The sequence below is a fragment of the Oncorhynchus clarkii genome, chromosome 25, assembly GCF_045791955.1.
Source record: "Oncorhynchus clarkii lewisi isolate Uvic-CL-2024 chromosome 25, UVic_Ocla_1.0, whole genome shotgun sequence".
In the NCBI taxonomy this organism is placed as follows: Eukaryota; Metazoa; Chordata; class Actinopteri; order Salmoniformes; family Salmonidae; genus Oncorhynchus; species Oncorhynchus clarkii.
In genome coordinates this window covers 34703618-34723362 of record NC_092171.1, presented here as the reverse complement: position 1 = coordinate 34723362, position 19745 = coordinate 34703618, and the positions used below count along the sequence as shown (strand labels likewise).

Genomic DNA, 19745 nt, shown 5'->3' with positions numbered 1-19745 from the left:
TGTTGGTAACCCGTTGTATAAAGTGATAATGCCCTTGTCTCGGGCCTAACAACACCCATAACGATATATGCTCTGGTATTATCACTTCATTACACCACAGATCGTCATCCTGTCAACGGGACAGTTGTAAATCATGCAGCGCGTTGTGTCAAGATCTCAGATTTTAGAGAAACAACAAATTATCGGCTGAAAGATTATATACAGTGCCTTGCGAAAGTATTCGGCCCCCTTGAACTTTGCGACCTTTTGCCACATTTCAGGCTTCAAACATAAAGATATAAAACTGTATTTTTTTTGTGAAGAATCAACAACAACTGGGACACAATCATGAAGTGGAACGACATTTATTGGATATTTCAAACTTTTTTAACAAATCAAAAACTGAAAAATTGGGCGTGCAAAATTATTCAGCCCCTTTACTTTCAGTGCAGCAAACTCTCTCCAGAAGTTCAGTGAGGATCTCTGAATGATCCAATGTTGACCTAAATGACTAATGATGATAAATACAATCCACCTGTGTGTAATCAAGTCTCCGTATAAATGCACCTGCACTGTGATAGTCTCAGAGGTCCGTTAAAAGCGCAGAGAGCATCATGAAGAACAAGGAACACACCAGGCAGGTCTGAGATACTGTTGTGAAGAAGTTTAAAGCCGGATTTGGATACAAAAAGATTTCCCAAGCTTTAAACATCCCAAGGAGCACTGTGCAAGCGATAATATTGAAATGGAAGGAGTATCAGACCACTGCAAATCTACCAAGACCTGGCCGTCCCTCTAAACTTTCAGCTCATACAAGGAGAAGACTGATCAGAGATGCAGCCAAGAGGCCCATGATCACTCTGGATGAACTGCAGAGATCTACAGCTGAGGTGGGAGACTCTGTCCATAGGACAACAATCAGTCGTATATTGCACAAATCTGGCCTTTATGGAAGAGTGGCAAGAAGAAAGCCATTTCTTAAAGATATCCATAAAAAGTGTCGTTTAAAGTTTGCCACAAGCCACCTGGGAGACACACCAAACATGTGGAAGAAGGTGCTCTGGTCAGATGAAACCAAAATTGAACTTTTTGGCAACAATGCAAAACGTTATGTTTGGCGTAAAAGCAACACAGCTGAACACACCATCCCCACTGTCAAACATGGTGGTGGCAGCATCATGGTTTGGGCCTGCTTTTCTTCAGCAGGGACAGGGAAGATGGTTAAAATTGATGGGAAGATGGATGGAGCCAAATACAGGACCATTCTGGAAGAAAACCTGATGGAGTCTGCAAAAGACCTGAGACTGGGACGGAGATTTGTCTTCCAACAAGACAATGATCCAAAACATAAAGCAAAATCTACATTGGAATGGTTCAAAAATAAACATATCCAGGTGTTAGAATGGCCAAGTCAAAGTCCAGACCTGAATCCAATCGAGAATCTGTGGAAAGAACTGAAAACTGCTGTTCACAAATGCTCTCCATCCAACCTCACTGAGCTCGAGCTGTTTTGCAAGGAGGAATGGGAAAAATGTTCAGTCTCTCGATGTGCAAAACTGATAGAGACATACCCCAAGCGACTTACAGCTGTAATCGCAGCAAAAGGTGGCGCTACAAAGTATTAACTTAAGGGGGCTGAATAATTTTGCACGCCCAATTTTTCAGTTTTTGATTTGTTAAAAAAGTTTGAAATATCCAATAAATGTCGTTCCACTTCATGATTGTGTCCCACTTGTTGTTGATTCTTCACAAAAAAATACAGTTTTATATCTTTATGTTTGAAGCCTGAAATGTGGCAAAAGGTCGCAAAGTTCAAGGGGGCCGAATACTTTCGCAAGGCACTGTATATGTTAATATAACTGCACTGTCCAATTTACAGTAGCTATTACTGAGAAAAAAATGCCACGCTATTGTTTGAGGAGAGCTCCTAACAACAAAACAATTTTTCCACCACGATAGGTTTGATAAATTCACCTCTGAAGGTGAAATGTGTACTTACATTCTGAAATCTTGCTCTGATTTATCATCCAAAGGGCCCCAGAGATAACATAAAGTGTCGTTTTGTTAGATAAAATCCTTTTTCATATCCTAAAAAGGTCCATATAGTACCTATGATTGATTTTATATTTCCACTCGTTCAATTTGCAAAGAAAGGAATCTGTGAAAATCTCACTCTAAACATGGTTGTATGAGTCAAATCACGTTCGTTATCTATTCCTCAGAGATCCTAGAAGGTAACAAGACTTCACTATTTCATTAGGGGTGTAGTATATCCTATAGGACACCATATTTGGTCAGAGAGCGACGCCTTCATGGCACACTGATGACGCGGACGGCCATCTCTTGAACGACTGTATCTTTGTGAAATAAGCAACAATCGGGGTCAAACAAAGCTATCTAGATAGCCAATGAGCTGGGCTTTACGGGAGTATCCTAAAACCGTGTACATGTCATAAAATGTAGCTTCTAACCTTCTCAGCATGCCTTTTCATTTTGGACAAAAATTATAAGGATATTCAGAGTTATGAAGTTATGAAAACTGGTTGTTTTGCAAATGTTGAACTTATAATATGGCTACTAATACTGGAAAAGCTAAATCAAAGTCCAAGTATACCGGTTTGATGATATTCTTGCAGAAAAATGGAATGTGAATGTCTTCTTTACGATTTGCCCAAATGTACCTGGGGACTTTACACTAAAAGTCTTGAGGATCAGTCATACTCCAAGTTATCCATCTGAAATGTTGCACATACACTGCTGTCATCTTGTGGACACTATTAGAATTACATTCAGAGTGATGTCTCAGCCTCCAGTATTTATGCTGCAGTAGTTTATGTGTTGGGGGGCTAGGGTCAGTTTGTTATATCTGGAGTACTTCTCCTGTCCTATTCGGTGTCCTGTGTGAATTTAAGTGTGCTCTCTCTAATTCTCTCTTTCTTTCTCTCTCTCGGAGGACTTGAGCCCTAGGACCATGCCTCAGGACTACCTGACATGATGACTCCTTGCTGTTCCCAGTCCACCTGGCCGTGCTGCTGCTCCAGTTTCAACTGTTCTGCCTTATTATTATTGGACCATGCTGGTCATTTATGAACATTTGAACATCTTGGCCACGTTCTGTTATAATCTCCACCCGGTACATAGGACTGGCCACCCCACATAGCCTGGTTCCTCTCTAGGTTTCTTCCTAGGTTTTGGCCTTTCTAGGGAGTTTTCCCTAGCCACCGTGCTTCAACACCTGCATTGCTTGCTGTTTGGGGTTTTAGGCTGGGTTTCTGTACAGCACTTTGAGATATCAGCTGATGTACGAAGGGCTATATAAATACATGTGGTTTGGCTATAACTCTTGCATTCTCTTGCATTTCAAAGATGGTGGTAAAAAAACACTGGTTGGTTTTTTTCTTTGTATTTTCTTCTATCAGATCTATTGTGTTATATTCTCCTACATTCAATTCACATATACACAAACTTCAAAGTGTTTCCTTTCAAATGGTACCAAGAATATGCATATCCTTGCTTCAGGGCCTGAGTTAGAGGCAAGTTAGATTTGGGTATGTCATTTCGAAGAAAATTGGAAAAAATGGGGCTATCCCTAAGATTTATTGAAAACAGGATGCATGTTTTGGAATATTTTTATTCTGTACAGGCTTCATTCTTTTCACTCTGTCATTTAGGTTCATATTTTTTTACCTTTATTTAACTAGGCAAGTCAGTTAAGAACAAATTCTTATTTTCAATGACGGCCTAGGAACAGTGGGTTAACTGCCTTGTTCAGGGGCAGAACGACAGATTTTTACCTGGTCAGCTCAGGGATTCAATCTTGCAACCTTCCGTTTACTAGTCCAACGCTCTAACCACTAGCTATTGTGGAGTAACTACAATGTTGATCCATCCTGTTTTCTCCTATCACAGCCATTAAACTCTGTAACCGTTTTAAAATCGCTATTGGCCTCATGTTGAAATCCCTGAGCGGTTTCCTTCCTCTCCGGCAACTGAGTCAGGAAGGACGCCTGTATCTTTGTAGTAATTGTATTGAACATATAGAACGAACAACTGGGTCGCATCCATAAATATCGAACCAATCAAACTAACATCTCTAGCAACCAAAAGATGAGAAAGTATGAGTTATCTTGTAAAAAATATATATATAAAAAAAAATTCTCTACTGGTAAATGTGTGCTTTAGTATTGTTTTCTTTGGCAACTGTGGTATAAGCGGGATAAACACCTCAGTTCTGTACATTACCTTGGAACAATTAACTCTGCAAAGGGATGAAGCGCCGTTCATTATTTCCAAGGTAATGTACAGAACGTCGCCGTTTATGCCTTACATAATATACCATATAGCAGACGGTTTTATCCAAAGCGACTTAGTCATGCGTGAGTGTCCATTTTACATCAAATCAATCAGCAATCAATCAATTCGTCCTTGAATGAGAGGTTTCCTACCTTATATGAAGGTTGTAGTGAGGTGCCTGCTGTGGTCAGTCAGTCCAGTTCATGTACCTCGTCCTGCTGCATGGGGGCAGAAGCAGTCCTGCCTGGCTCAGCTGTTCTCTTGGCCATGATGTCCCACTGTGGGGCTTTGGGCTTTGTTCCTAGCAGAGGACAGAGGGATATTAATTCACACACAAACACACGCATGGCAAATGCCGCATTCATCACTTTGTGACTTATGCTGATGGAGCAGCAGCAATAAAATATGACTTCTTCTGCCCCCTGGTGGTTTATGTAGAACTGCATGTTCATGTCTGCCATGTCTCTGCCCTGCACTGCAGGAGAGCCAGTGACATACCTCTTGTCCCAAACCCTAAGGACAGAAAGACATTGCTACAGACAGACAATTACAGACTCAGACTAAACAGGACTCTAATCCAACTGCTTTGTTCATACAACACATCAATGAGATTGACCTGAAATTTGCAGTAGCCTATACATGTTATTCATGTAGTAGTGCAGTCTGTGATGTGTAGCACATTTCTTTAAGCTCAGAGGATGTTTCCAAAACCAAGGAGAGAAAGACATGGAGTGCCGGTCAGACAGCACATATCCATGGAGACTTGGCTCACGTCCAAACTCCAAACCCAGAGAAGATGTCTGTAGCTACTAGCTAGTCTGCACTGCAGAACTAAAACAACCACTCAGTGTAGGTAGCCTATTGACTTATCTCCCCCTCCGCATTTCACTCTCTCTCTGCAGGACATATAATAAAAAATGTGTGTTAATATGTGCTCTTCCTTTCTGAACAGGGCATGGACATAGTCCCTAATGAGTGTGGTCTGGTCCAGGAGAGGAGGGTTGTTACCGGTGAGGTCCCACCGGACCAAACTACCCCTCTAGTCTCAGATAGTTCCTGGCTACCTTCCGTTACCATGACAACACCCCCCATATAGCCTGGAGCTATATAAACCACAGGGAGAGAAACCAGCATTCACTACAACCTACTGAGATGGATATACAGAGACAAAGAGAGAGACAGAGAGAGAGAGGATATATGGAGATGAGAGAGCGAGATGGGGAGAAAGAGCGAGAGATATGGAGGGAGAGCGTGAGAGAGAGGGAGATGGAGGGAGAGAGATGGATAGAGAGAGATAGAGGGGGAGAGATGGAGATGGAGGGGGTGATGGAGAGACAGAGATGGAGGGAGAGAGAGATGGGGAGGGATGAGAGAGAGATGGGGGATGGGAGAAAGAGAGGAGAGAGCAGGGAGGGGGGAAAAGAAACTGGAGAGGAAGAAGGTTGGGTAAGGAGAGTAAGAGAAAGAGAGTGAAAGGTGAAGAGTTGGTGAGAGAAAAAGTAGACATCCGTAACCACAATTACAGTAGTACAGTATATTGAGACTGAAAGGGAAACTGAAAGGGAGTGGAGGGGTGGAGAAAGGGTGGTGGAGGAGGGGTGGAGAAAGGGTGGTGGAGGAGGGGTGGAAAAAGGGTGGTGGAGAAAGGTAGAGGTGGGGGAGGGGCGGAGAAAGGTAGAGGTGGAGCGGTGGAGAAAGGGTGGTGGAGGGGTGGAGAAAGGTAGAGGTGGAGGGGTGGAGAAAGGGTGGTGGAGAAAGGTAGAGGTGGAGGGGTGGAGAAAGGTAAAGGTGGGGGAGGGGTGGAGAAAGTTAGAGGTGGTGGAGAAAGGTAGAGGTGGAGGGGTGGAGAAAGGTAGAGGTGGAGGGAGGTAGAGGTGGAGGGGTGGAGAAAGGTAGAGGTGGAGGGGTGGAGAAAGGTAGAGGTGGAGGGGTGGAGAAAGGTAGTGGTGGAGGGGTGGAGAAAGGTAGAGGTGGGGGGGTGGAGAAAGGTAGAGGTGGGGGAGGGGTGGAGAAAGGTAGAGGTGGGGGAGAAAGGTAGAGGTGGGGGAGGGATGGAGAAAGGTTGAGGTGGGGGAGGGGTGGAGAAAGGTAGTGGTGGAGGGGTGGAGAAAGGTAGAGGTGGGGGGGTGGAGAAAGGTAGAGGTGGGGGAGGGGTGGAGAAAGGCAGAGGTGGGGGAGAAAGGTAGAGGTGGGGGAGGGATGGAGAAAGGTAGAGGTGGGGGAGGGGTGGAGAAAGGTAGAGGTGGGGGAGAAAGGTTGAGGTGGGGGAGGGGTGGAGAAAGGTAGAGGTGGGGGAGGGGTGGAGAAAGGTAGAGGTGGAGGGGTGGAGAAAAGTAGAGGTGGAGGGGTGGAGAAAGGTAGAGGTGGAGAAAGTTAGAGGTGGGGAGAAAGGTTGAGGTGGGGGAGGGGTGGAGAAAGGTAGAGGTGGGGGAGGGGTGGAGAAAGGTGGAGGTGGGGGAGGGGTGGAGAAAGGTAGAGGTGGGGGAGGGGTGGAGAAAGGTAGAGGTGGAGGGGTGGAGAAAAGTAGAGGTGGAGGGGTGGAGAAAGGTAGAGGTGGAGAAAGTTAGAGGTGGGGAGAAAGGTTGAGGTGGGGGAGGGGTGGAGAAAGGTAGAGGTGGGGGAGGGGTGGAGAAAGGTGGAGGTGGGGGAGGGGTGGAGAAAGGTAGAGGTGGGGGAGGGGTGGAGGTGGGGTGGAGAAAGGTAGAGGTGGGGGAGGGGTGGAGGTGGGGGGGGGGGGTGGAGAAAGGTGGATGTGGGGGAGGGGTGGAGAAAGGTGGATGTGGGGGAGGGGTGGAGAAAGGTGGATGTGGGGGAGGGGTGGAGAAAGGTGGATGTGTGGGAGGGGTGGAGAAAGGTGGATGTGGGGGAGGGGTGGAGAAAGGTGGATGTGGGGGAGGGGTGGAGAAAGGTGGATGTGTGGGAGGGGTGGAGAAAGGTAGAGGTGGGGGAGGGGTGGAGAAAGGTTGAGGTGGTGGAGGGGTAGAGAAAGGTTAAGGTGGTGGAGGGGTAGAGAAAGGTTGAGGTGGGGGAGGGGTAGAGAAAGGGGTGGTGGTGGAGAAAGGAGGGGGGTGGAGAAAAGGGGGGTTGGATGGGTGGGAAAAGAGAGGCAGCAAAAAAGTAGAGGGAGACAAATACAAAAGATACAAGATGTTGGGGAGCAAATTAAAACCACAGGAGGGTTAGGGTTAGCCAAGAACTAAGGCTGTGGCGGTCACAACATTTTGTCAGCCAGTGATTGTCAAGCAAATAACTGTCGGTCTCACGGTAATTGACAGTTAATTAGCATAAACACATTTACCATCTCCTGGTTTCCACACACAGCCTACAAGTCATTTTAAAAAGTCTTAATAAATCCATGTAATATAGCCTACACCTTCACAATGAATCCATTATTTATTTTAGACAGGTCTAAAGAAACATGATATGAAGAAAATGTAGTCTATTTCAGAAGAACAGAATAGCATACTCTGAGTTGTCCTTATGTTAGGTCCTGATGTGGCTATGTCAAATGGCTGTGGGACACACTAGTTCATTTAGCAGTTTACTGACACTGGCCATATTCAATGGGTGTTGTACACGTTAGCTAACGAGCCAGCCAGCCAACGTTAGCCATGGCATTATTTTATATTATTTCAGTGTATGAAGAATTCAATTGAGCAAAGCTGAATAAATGTAAATATCTTCTACAAACGATCTGAGGGCTATTCTGTGTTGAGCGGTTAACAAAGAAATAAGTATTAGAGGTCGACCAATTATGATTTTTCAACGCCGATACCGATTATTGGACGACCAAAAAAAGCCTATTCCGATTAATCGGACAATTTTATTAATGTATTTGTAATAATGACAATTACAACAATACTGAATGAACACTTATTTTAACTTAATATAATACATCAATAAAATCAATTTAGCCTCAAATAAATAATGAAACATGTTAAACTTGGTTTAAATAATGCAAAAACAAAGCATTGGAGAAGAAAGTAAAAGTGCAATATGTGCCATGTAAGAAAGCTAACGTTTAAGTTCCTTGCTCAGAACATGAGAACATATGAAAGCTGGTGGTTCCTTTTAACATGAGTCTTCAATATTCCCAGGTAAGACGTTTTAGGTTGTAGTTATAGGAATTATAGGACTATTTCTCTCTATACCATTTGTATTTCATATACCTTTGACTATGTTCTTATAGGCACTTTAGTATTGCCAGTGTAACAGTATAGCTTCCGTCCCTCTTCTCGCTCCTACCTGGGCTCGAACCAGGAACACAACGACAACAGCCACGCTCGAAGCAGCGTTACCCATGCAGAGCAAGGGGAACAACAACTCCAAGTCTCAGAGTGAGTGACGTTTGAAACACTATTATCGCGCACCCCGCTAACTAGCTAGTCATTTCACATTGGTTACACCAGCCTAATCTCGGGAGTTGATAGGCTTGAAGTCATAAACAGCGCAATGCTTGAAGCATGAAAGTGCTGTTTGAATGAATGCTTACGAGCCTGCTGGTGCCTACCATCGCTCAGTCAGACTGCTCTATCAAATCATAGACTTAATTCTAACATAATAACACACAGAAATACGAGCCTTAGGTCATTAACCCACTGTTCCTAGGCCGTCATTGAAAATAAGAATGTGTTCTTAACTGACTTGCCTAGTTTAAATCGGCCAAATCGGTGTTTAAAAATACCGATTTCCGATTGTTATGAAAATTTGAAATCGGCCCTAATTAATCGTCCATTCCGATTAATGGGTCGACCTCTAATAAGTACTCCTATATGCTTAATTTAGAGTTATTAATGTAACTTTAATTGTCCTACAAACGTTGAGCTATATGTAACTCACCACCTGGATTTGGGCTTATGTAGCAAAATTTGAAATTGTGATTTTTACATTATATAAAAGTAGAGACTCAGAGCTACAAAATGGTATATAATACACAGTATTTGAAGAACAATGGGAAAGTAATTCTGATTTGAAAGTTGATCAACTTGTAAACTCACTTTTGAGAAAATCGCCTTTGAATGTTCTGCTAAAGAGCCATCTACACCCATTCAGCATCGTTCACACCCTCACCCTAACCTTTAGCCCCACCCATTTTGTTTCTCTCTCTAAGTGCACACTTGACGCTCTGGCCGATGATTTGTTTACCTCTGGATAATATGAAAACAGCCTAACCAGCTCTGCTGTCAACAATTTCATTACGCTTTTTTGCAGAAGTTGACACCGGCCATATTCAAGGGGTGTTGTACACACGTCACTTAACGTTAGCTAACGAGCCAGCCAACCAACGTTGGCTAGTCAGACAACAATGAACAGTGCCAACAATGCCACAGTGCTGGGATCTAACCAACCATGTTCAATGTTAGCTAGCTAACATTAGGCTCTAACTAGAACAGCAAATGGCTCTGGGAAACGAATAATAACATCAGCTCGGAAGACAGCCAGCTAATGTTAGCTTGAAACAACTTTCTGTCAAAATTACAAAACGTGTAATATCTGAAAAGTAACGTTAGCTAGCTAACGCTAGACTATCTTACATGTATACATCATTGTGCATGGACGGGTCTCCCTGTCAGGAATGCCATGCCACGATTGCCCTTAATGAAGATGAAATCTGGAGGTGTTTCCTCCATCTCTTTAGCTATCATACTCTAATTCCACTGATTTCAAAACTTGATCCTCCAGAAAGTGGACAGCCACACTTATGCAGCACCACCACACAATACATTTAACATAAAGCTGCATTCGACAGGATTACCAACACAGACTGACGAGCTTCTATGGCAGACCAATCTGAACTCCGCTTTCGGGATGTCCAGCCCACTCATTATCTCAGCCAATCATAGCTAGTGGGAAGGTTGCTGACTTTTTCTGTGGCTTAATCAACAAGGCTCGTAATTTAACAATTGTATTCATATTTACAGATGGCATACCAGTTTGTTATCAAGGCACATGTTCAAGAAGGCATTTCTGCAACAAAAAAAAATGCATTTTGATAAAAAAATATTTTTCACATTCAAACGGCTCTCCTTTTAAGTCGTGACTTGCGACAAATGCCTAGTTTCCTGAATCGGGTCACATATGTTTTGATTTTTAATACATTGTAAGACTGCATGATGAGACTAATGATGATTAGTTGCTTGAAAGGCACGAGCTCTGCTTTGTATTTTTTGCGCAGACTGTACACACTTCATCAGTCTCTCATTCATAATTTGACAAGCACTTGATAATGCCTTGAATTTCCCGGCGGCATCCCCTTTGTGGCAGCAATGCACCCTAAAAATCCATGCCTTTTGCGGACCGGGGGGGGGGGGGGGCAGCGGTGTGCCCTTCTCCCTGAGTGTGATGCGCAATCCGAAGCGTCTCTCATGGCTCTCCGTCACGTGATCAGGTCTTTCACACAGGCTACAAGACAGACACATCGGGGACGCAACTGTGCATGTCCTTATCCAATTCCGAGGTGCATATTGAAGATATTGGATGAGCTGTCCACATTTACTTTTCGTCAGCCAACAAGATGAGTAGGCCTAACAAACAGCAAAAGAACTAGCCTATGTCAATCTACTATCACCATAGTACAGAATTTGACCTATGCTATGCGAGAAATAACGCAATTTAATAAAGCCTCTTAAATTTTAATTGAATTGAAATAAATATTCCAAACAGTCTGGGACAGTTGTGGGATGCGATAGATCTCAAATTACTACAACCACTAGCATCAACAAAATCTTTTTTACGCAATGTGGCTGACGCAAACAGATCATAACCTTTAGCTTAAAATGTTGATAAACTATTAGGCTATTTCTTCACATTATAAGCGCAGCAATGCACACATGTACAAATGTTCCATTAGCCCGAAAACACCATTATCAAAAGTGACCGCACGTGCAATTATCCATGTAATTCTTTATTATTAAGGTGCATTTTATGGTGAAAATGATCTTCCCCAAACTTGAAACTCTCACGCTGCATACAGTCTGCCAGTTAGGCTCTACACCCCTTGTAAAGAGTATTAATGTGCTTCATTATAAGAAGTTATTTGGCCACTTTAGTTGGGATACAAACCTTATTAAAACATATAGGCCTATGGGTTACGCTACATGAGGTGTGAGACTATGATTACAAAAAGTCACACAAAAAAAGGTATTGTTTCTTATGCTGGGCATCATTCACAAGTGATAGGGTAATCTTGTCTTTACATATACTATGTGTGACATTTGTTATGATTTAGAATTGACCATAATCACGTACCTGTATCGAAACAGGGACAGCTGGAAAAATACATGTCAACTATGAACATAAATAGCCAATGGAGGAGGTTTTTCCCTGTGGTTTATTTTCATGCCAGCCAGGTAGGCTATACTCCTGTTGTAAAGAGAAGCAATGTGCTAACACACAGGAAAGTTGAGAAATAAATATAGTAGGCCTAACCTATAGAAAGCTGATAGGATCCTCCTCTTTTTAATAGAGGCCATCACTCTGTTTTCTGCCACAATTGTATAGCCTATAGAAATGTGGCGCAACATGAGCTCTCATGAAGTGTGTGATTAGATTTTCAATTTTTTTTGCATTGATGTCAGAATGATTAGAGGGACAATAGAGTGCTGAGTACCAGACAGTTATCAAGTTTGGTAGGCTACTAATGACCAGCAGCAGCATCAGAGCTTGGAGAAGCCTAGTTACCGTGATTAAACGGTCACGTGGAATTTGACTGCCTTCATGACTCGTGACCGCCGGTGTGGCGGTAATATGGTCATCGCAACAGCCTTAGCATGACCACACTGTCTTCCATCTACGTCATCCTCCTCCAGCCCCTCTCTACCTCTGACCCTCTCCTCGGTCTCTCACCGTCCATGCCGTTGTGCTGCTCGTAGGTGCGTTTTCCCAGGATGGTGGGTGATCCGTTGTTGAGGATGTTAGGCGTCGACTTGATGGGTGTCAGGCTGCCCGTGGTTACGGTCTGGCCGCGCGGGAGGTCAGGTTTGGGTGGGCACGGGTGGGCCTCTGGGCATGGAGAGAGGGAGGGGGGAGAGAGAGAGAGGAAGGGAGGGAGGGAGAAAGAGGAAGGAGAGAGAGAGATGTTTGAGTTTAATCAGCAAAGTTATGAATTTCAAATCAACACTGGCTAAAACAGACTATTATATTTAATATATGCCATTTAGCAGACTGAAAATTAGAGACTTCTCTATAGATGGGTGAGAATGAGATTCCCACCAAGATATCGGACCACTGACTCCAGAGGCTTCCTGTCAACCGGCTTCAGCGGCAATGGCTTTTTGGGCTCGTCTGGCAACCGCAGTGCACCTGGAAAACACCACAGCACATGGTTAGTATGTGTAGCTGTTACATAAGACCTTTAAAAAATATATATATATATAACAGAAAAGGAAAATGGCATTTCTTATTGGACAATTACAGTCTCTCCCTGTTTTACTCAGTCTCCTTTGTGTGGTGCCTTAATGAACAGGACCCAGGTCTACTCAGTACTCTCAATAGGCCTTGATTTGACCTGTGTTGAGGGGGAGGTAGGAGTGGAGGGGGAAGGTAAAGGTGGATTTTTTTTGTGGAGGATAGGGGTGGAGGATTCTACAACAGGGGTGGAGGAGTGGGGTGGAGGAACGGAGGATAGGGGTAGAGGAGCGGAGGATAGGGGTAGAGGAGCGGAGGATAGGAGTGGAGGAGCGGAGGATAGGAGTGGAGGATAGGAGTGGAGGAGCGGAGGATAGGAGTGGAGGAGCAGAGGATAGGGGTAGAGGAGCGGAAGATAGGGCTGGAGGAGCAGAGGATAGGGGTGGAGGATAGGGGTGGAGGAGCGGAGGATAGGAGTGGAGGAGCGGAGGATAGGAGTGGAGGATAGGAGTGGAGGATAGGGGTGGAGGATAGGGGTGGAAGAGCGGAGGATAGGAGTAGAGGATAGGAGCGGAGGATAGGAATGGAGGAGCGGAGGATAGGAGTGGAGGAGCAGAGGATAGGAGTGGAGGAGCAGAGGATATGGGTAGAGGAGCGGAGGATATGGGTAGAGGAGCGGAGGATATGGGTAGAGGAGCGGAGGATAGGAGTGGAGGAGCGGAGGATAGGAGTGGAGGATAGGAGTGGAGGAGCGGAGGATAGGAGTGGAGGAGCAGAGGATAGGGGTAGAGGAGCGGAGGATATGGGTAGAGGAGCGGAGGATATGGGTAGAGGAGTGGAGGATAGGAGTGGAGGATATGGGTGGAGGAGCGGAGGATAGGTGTGGAGGAGCAGAGGATAGGGGTAGAGGAGCGGAGGATATGGGTAGAGAAGCGGAGGATATGGGTGGAGGAGCGGAGGATAGGGGTGGAGGATATGGGTGGAGGAGCGGAGGATAGGGGTAGAGGAGCGGAGGATATGGGTGGAGGAGCAGAGGATATGGGTAGAGGAGTGGAGGATAGGAGTGGAGGAGCGGAGGATAGGAGTGGAGGATATGGGTGGAGGAGCGGAGGATAGGAGTGGAGGATATGGGTAGAGGAGCGGAGGATAGGAGTGGAGGATAGGAGTGGAGGATATGGGTAGAGGAGTGGAGGATAGGAGTGGAGGATAGGGGTGGAGGATAGGGGTGGAAGAGCGGAGGATAGGAGTGGAGGATAGGAGTGGAGGAGCGGAGGATAGGAGTGGAGGAGCGGAGGATAGGAGTAGAGGATAGGGGTGGAGGTAGAGGTGTGGTATGTTACTCACATTCCTGTTTGATTTGGGCTGTGTTGAGGGGGAGGTAGGGGTGCCTGGCGAGGGAGCGTGGTCTGATGATGTCCTGACAGACGCGTCGGGCGGCGCGCGTCACCTGAGTTGTCATCAGGTAGAAGGCCTGTTTCGTCTTTACAGCAAACTTGGGGCTCCCGCTGTGACGCATTGGAACACCGTGGGGAGACTGGATGGGAGGGGAGAGGGGTGGGAGAGAGAAGCCAGAGAGACAGAGTGAGAGGGAGAGGACGAGGAAGAAGAGAGAGTTAGAGAATGGACAACAATCAGACAAGAGAAGTCCAAGACAAAGAGTTGTAGGTTGACATTAAGGAGGGCCAGGAGTTTCTCCTGCTCAGTTTACATTACTTGGGAAAACCTTCTCATCCTAATCATGATCTCAGTTTGTGTTGTTTACCATGTTGTTGCGGTTAGGTCCAGGCCTCTCTCCTTCCAGTCTTGTTGGCATCTTCAGTCCTCCATACTTCTTCCAGTAGGTCCAGCAGGAGGCACACAGACGACACTGCATGTTGGGGGGACCCCACGAGTACCACTGATACGAGCTGATGGCTACACACACAGAGTGAGACAGAGACACATGGGGACAGACACACACACACACACAGACAGACACATACGCAGAGACACGTGCACACACACACACACAGAGTTAGTGACATTCTTTAATCATTTAAGACTGAATTAATTAACACTAAAATAGCTCTGACTAGATTACATTGAGCTCACTCACTCGCTCTCACGCACTCTCTCTAACTCACTCCATTGTTAAAGGAGAGCCATAGAGGCAATGGCTTGGAGCCTTACTACAGTATGGAATGAATCACTCATTTCCACGCGGTCTAAATGAAGCAAAAACAATGAGTGTGGGTGGAGGGGAGTGGTACTCACTGTAGCAGCTCTCACAAGCGCGGCCCAGTCCTGGGGTCTGTCCTGGGGGCACTGGTAGCACCCCCGGGACACCTCCAGCTCCGACTGTGGCTCCAGCTGCAGCCCCGGAGCCGTTCACTAGGCCTCCCACAATGCCAGGCTTCACACTGTTAGCACTCAGCTGGTTGGGGTTGGGTTTGTTGCTATGAGGAAGTGGGCAGAGTATCAGAGTCTCAGAAATGCAAAATTCTGCAGCCAGTCCCATTTTGCCCCCTGTAAAGTATAAGCAATATGGTGGAAGCTCCACCACTACATGGCTTATGCCCATACAGAGTCTTCCGACCTGCAGACTTCATAAGAGTTAACGTTAGGGGTTTGGGAGGAGCTCATTAGGACCTGCTGTCTCAGTCTGTAGATACTCACTAGTTGGGGATGTAGACTTGCTTCAACTTGCTCTCTGCCTCTGCTGCTTTTAACCGTTTCTGCTGTACGTATCTGTCTGTGGTCTTCCACATGTAGTAATACTCTATGATACTGGTCAGGGACTTCCAGGGCAGCTGCAGGGGAAAACAAGAGAGACAACGTTCTCAGCATAACATCTTCGTCATCATGCTTTAAAAAGGCACCACCTTTTGTATTTTCTCTACATTTTTTCTATTCAATACAATCTTTGTAAAGTGATATTTTATAGTTGAATTAAGACCGCTCTCTTTAAAAAGTTTCAAAGAGGTAACTGAATTGTCAGAATACCAGAGCTGGCAGGCCCCACCCCTAATGGCAGCACGTGGTTTGCTGTGGCTGTGGGCTTGAGTAGAACAGAGAACTACACTGACTGTAACTGACCACCAGGTCAGTGTACACAGTGTAAAGACAGCAGAATCCTAATGTATTCCTTCCCCTCAGGGTAACAGCAGCATAGATACTGTATGGCTATATATTGCTCAGCCAGTTGTATCTATCTCTATGGCTGAGAGATACACTACATGACCAAAAGTATGTGGACACCTGCTCGTCAAACATCTCATTCCTGAGTGGCGCAGCGGTCTAAGGCACTGCATGTCAGTGCAGGAGGCGTCACTGCAATCCCTGGTTTTCGAATCCAGGTTGCATCACATCCGGCCGTGATAGGGAATCCCATAGGGCGGCGCACAATTGGCCCAGCGTTGTCCGGATTTGGCCAGGGTAGGCCGTCATTTGTTCTTAACTGACTTGCCTATTTAAATAAAACATGTAATCCTAAATCATGGGCATTAATACGGAGTTGCTCCCCCTTCGCTGCAATAACAGCCTCCACTCTTCTGGGAAGGTTTTCCACTAGTTGTTGGAACATTGCTGCAGGGACTTGCTTCCATCAGCCACAAGAACATTAGTGAGGTCGGGCACAGATGTTGGGCGATTAGGCCTGGTTCACAGTCGGCGCTCCAATTCATCCCAAAGGTGTTCGATGGGGTTGAAGAAAGTCCTTCCACACTGATCTCGACCAACCATTTCTGTGTGGATCTCGCTTTGTGCACAGGGGCATTGTCATGCTGAAACAGGAAAGGGCCTTCCCAAACTTTTGCCACAAAGTTCGAAGCACAGAATTGTCTAGAATGTCATTGTATGCTGTAGCGTTAAGATTTCCCTTCACTGAAACGAAGGGGCCTAGTCTGAACCATGAAAAAAAACCAGACTATTATTCATCCACCAAACTTTACAGTTGGCACTATGCATTTGGGCAGGTAGCGTTCTCCTGGCATTCGCCAAACCCAGATTGATCCGTCGGACTGCAAAATGGTGAAGCGCGATTCATCACTCCAGAGAACGCATTTTAACTGTTCCAGAGTCCAATAGCAGCGAGCTTTACACCACTCCAGACGACGCTTGGCATTGCTCATGGTCATCTTAGGCTTGTGTGCGGCTGCTCAGCCATGGAAACCCATTTCATGAAGCTCCTGACGAACAGTTCTTGTGCTGACGTTGCTTCCAGAGGAACTCGGCAGTGAGTGTTGCAACAGAGGAGATAATGTTTTTTACACACTACGCACTTCAGAACTCGGTGGCCCCATTCTGTGAGCTTGTGTGGCCTACCACTTCGCAACTGAGCCGTTGTTGATCCTAGACGTTTTCACTTCACAATAACAGCACTTACAGTTGACCAGGGCAGCTCAAGCGGGGCTGAAATTTTCCGAACTGACTTGAAAATGTGGCACCCTATGACGGTGCCACGTTGAAAGTCACTGAGCTCTTCTGTAAGGCCATTCTACTGCCAATGTTTTTCTATGGAGATTGCATGGCTGTGTGCTTGATTTTATACACCTGCTAGCAACGGCTGTGTCTGAAATAGCCGAATCCACTAATTTGAATGGGTGTCCACGTACATTTGTATATATAGTGCATCTCTATGGCTGAGAGATATAACCATACAGTATCTATCTCTATTGCTGAGAGAGATATAACCATACAGTATCTATCTATATGGCTAAGAGAGATATGACCATACAGTATCTATCTCTAAGGCTGAGAGAGATATAGCCTTCCAGTATCTATCTCTATGGCTGAGAGAGATATGGCCTTACAGTATCTATCTCTATGGCTGAGAGAGATATGGCCTTACAGTATCTATCTCTATGGCTGAGAGAGATATAGCCTTACAGTATCTATCTCTATGGCTGAGAGAGATATAGCCTTACAGTATCTATCTCTATGGCTGAGAGAGATATGGCCTTACAGTATCTATTTCTATGGCTGAGAGAGATATGGCCTTACAGTATCTATCTCTATGGCTGAGAGAGATATAGCCTTACAGTATCTATCTCTATGGCTGAGAGAGATATAGCCTTACAGTATCTATCTCTATGGCTGAGAGAGATATAGCCTTACAGTATCTATCTCTATGGCTGAGAGAGATATAGCCTTACAGTATCTATCTCTATGGCTGAGAGAGATATAGCCTTACAGTATCTATCTCTATGGCTGAGAGAGATATGGCCTTACAGTATCTATCTCTACGGCTGAGAGAGATATGGCCTTACAGTATCTATCTCTATGGCTGAGAGAGATATGGCCTTACAGTATCTATCTCTACGGCTGAGAGAGATATGGCCTTACAGTATCTATCTCTACGGCTGAGAGAGATATAGCCTTACAGTATCTATCTCTATGGCTGAGAGAGATATAGCCTTACAGTATCTATCTCTATGGCTGAGAGAGATATAGCCTTACAGTATCTATCTCTATGGCTGAGAGAGATATAGCCTTACAGTATCTATCTCTATGGCTGAAAGAGATATGGCCTTACAGTATCTATCTCTATGGCTGAGAGAGATATAGTACTCACTTTTTAATCCCCATGATGCGTATCAAAGTAGTGTAGTTGAGGTTAACAAGGCTGATGGACCAGATCAGATTGCTTAACAAGTTGATCAACTATTATTTCTTGACATTTTATGGGCAGCAATGTGCAAACTGTGGTAGGCCTACGTGCAAATGTTAGAAAATGCTCACCGCACAGCGGTTTCTTAGACAGAGATGGAATTTTATCCGTTAGAAATGCAGAAAGAGGGGAGATCTAAAGATGCAACAACACTCATGGGCTGCTGATATAACTAGGATAATGCCTTTGGCTGCTAGACAATGAAAGAAAGTTGAAAGAAAACCAATAGAACAGGAGAACACATATGAGGAAGTCTTTATAAAATAATTGCCTCCACATTTCTATGGTGGGAAATTGGCTATAGGCTATTTTGAAGCAAGGTAAAACGTTCAGGTTTCAAACAATTAAGGAACAGGAAAAATATAGCGACACTAACGATAGATCTACCGGTCTTCTGGCAGAACGATATCAAGATTACTTGTATCAATCCAGTGCCCATTTGTTTTACAAACTCCATCTCATGTGCTACAGAAACACCACTAATCATACAGTGCTAGGTGCCTGTGGACTTGATTTAAAGGGCAACTACACTCAAAAATCTTCCCAGATCTTCCCAGACCTCAAAAGTGGTCTCCTAAAGTGGTTTAGCATTGTTATGGACTTACATTTAGTGTTTTTACTATTTTTTTAAAAAGTGTGAATGCGAGCAAAAACCTGGAAAATAAATTTAAACCAGAAACTTCTGAATTTCTGACTCAGTTGACAGCCTCATTTATCTGTTTCAATAGTAGGCTTACTATTAGCCTACTGTACAGTACAGCTGACTGTGAAAGAGCAATATGAGATTTTAGCTCATTCAGTGTACAGTACCAGTCAAAAGTGTGGACACTTACTCATTCAAGTCTTCTTCGGTATGACTCTATAAGCTTGGCACACCAGTATTTGGGGAGTTTCAAGTCCGGGCTCTTTCTGGGCCACTCAAGGACATTGAGACTTGTCCTGAAGCCACTCCTGCATTGTCTTGGCTGTGTGCTTAGTGTTGCTGTCCTTTTCGAAGGTGAACCTTCGCCCCAGTCTGAGTTCCTGAGCACTCTGAAGGTTTTCATCAAGGATCTCTCTGTACGTTTCTCAGTTCATCTTTCGATCCTGACAAGTCTGCCAGTCCCTGCCACTGAAAAACATCCCCACAGCATGATACTGCCACCACCATGCTTCACCGTAGGGATGGTACCACTGTGTTCTTGGACCTTCAATGCTGCAGAAATGTTTTGGTACCCTTCCCCAGATCTGTGCCTCGACACAATCATGTCTCGGAGCTCTACGGACAATTCCTTCTTGGTTTTTGCTCTGACATGCACTGTCAACTGTGGAACCTTATCTAGACAGGTGTGTGCCTTTCCAAATCATGTCCAATCAGTTGAATTTACCACAGATGGACTCCAATCAAGTTGTAGAAACATCAAGGATGATCAATGGACACAGGATGCACCTGAGCTTAATTTTGAGTCTCATAGCAAAGGGTCTGAATACTTACAGTGCC

The 19745-nt window shown here is 45.0% G+C and overlaps 1 protein-coding gene across 1 annotated transcript in view; it reads right to left on the bottom strand.

The window, feature by feature from the left end:
* LOC139383463 (metastasis-associated protein MTA1-like) overlaps positions 1–19745 on the bottom strand; it is a 79974-nt gene that overhangs the window by 2834 nt on the left and 57395 nt on the right. The window contains exons 11-17 of the mRNA XM_071128009.1: positions 15274–15407; positions 14872–15053; positions 14381–14532; positions 13963–14152; positions 12484–12573; positions 12118–12273; positions 4425–4573 (exon numbers count right to left, since the gene is read on the bottom strand). Of these exons, the coding sequence (XP_070984110.1) occupies positions 4464–4573; positions 12118–12273; positions 12484–12573; positions 13963–14152; positions 14381–14532; positions 14872–15053; positions 15274–15407 (1014 nt within the window). The 3' untranslated portion in view covers positions 4425–4463. The remainder of the gene's footprint in view (positions 1–4424; positions 4574–12117; positions 12274–12483; positions 12574–13962; positions 14153–14380; positions 14533–14871; positions 15054–15273; positions 15408–19745) is intronic.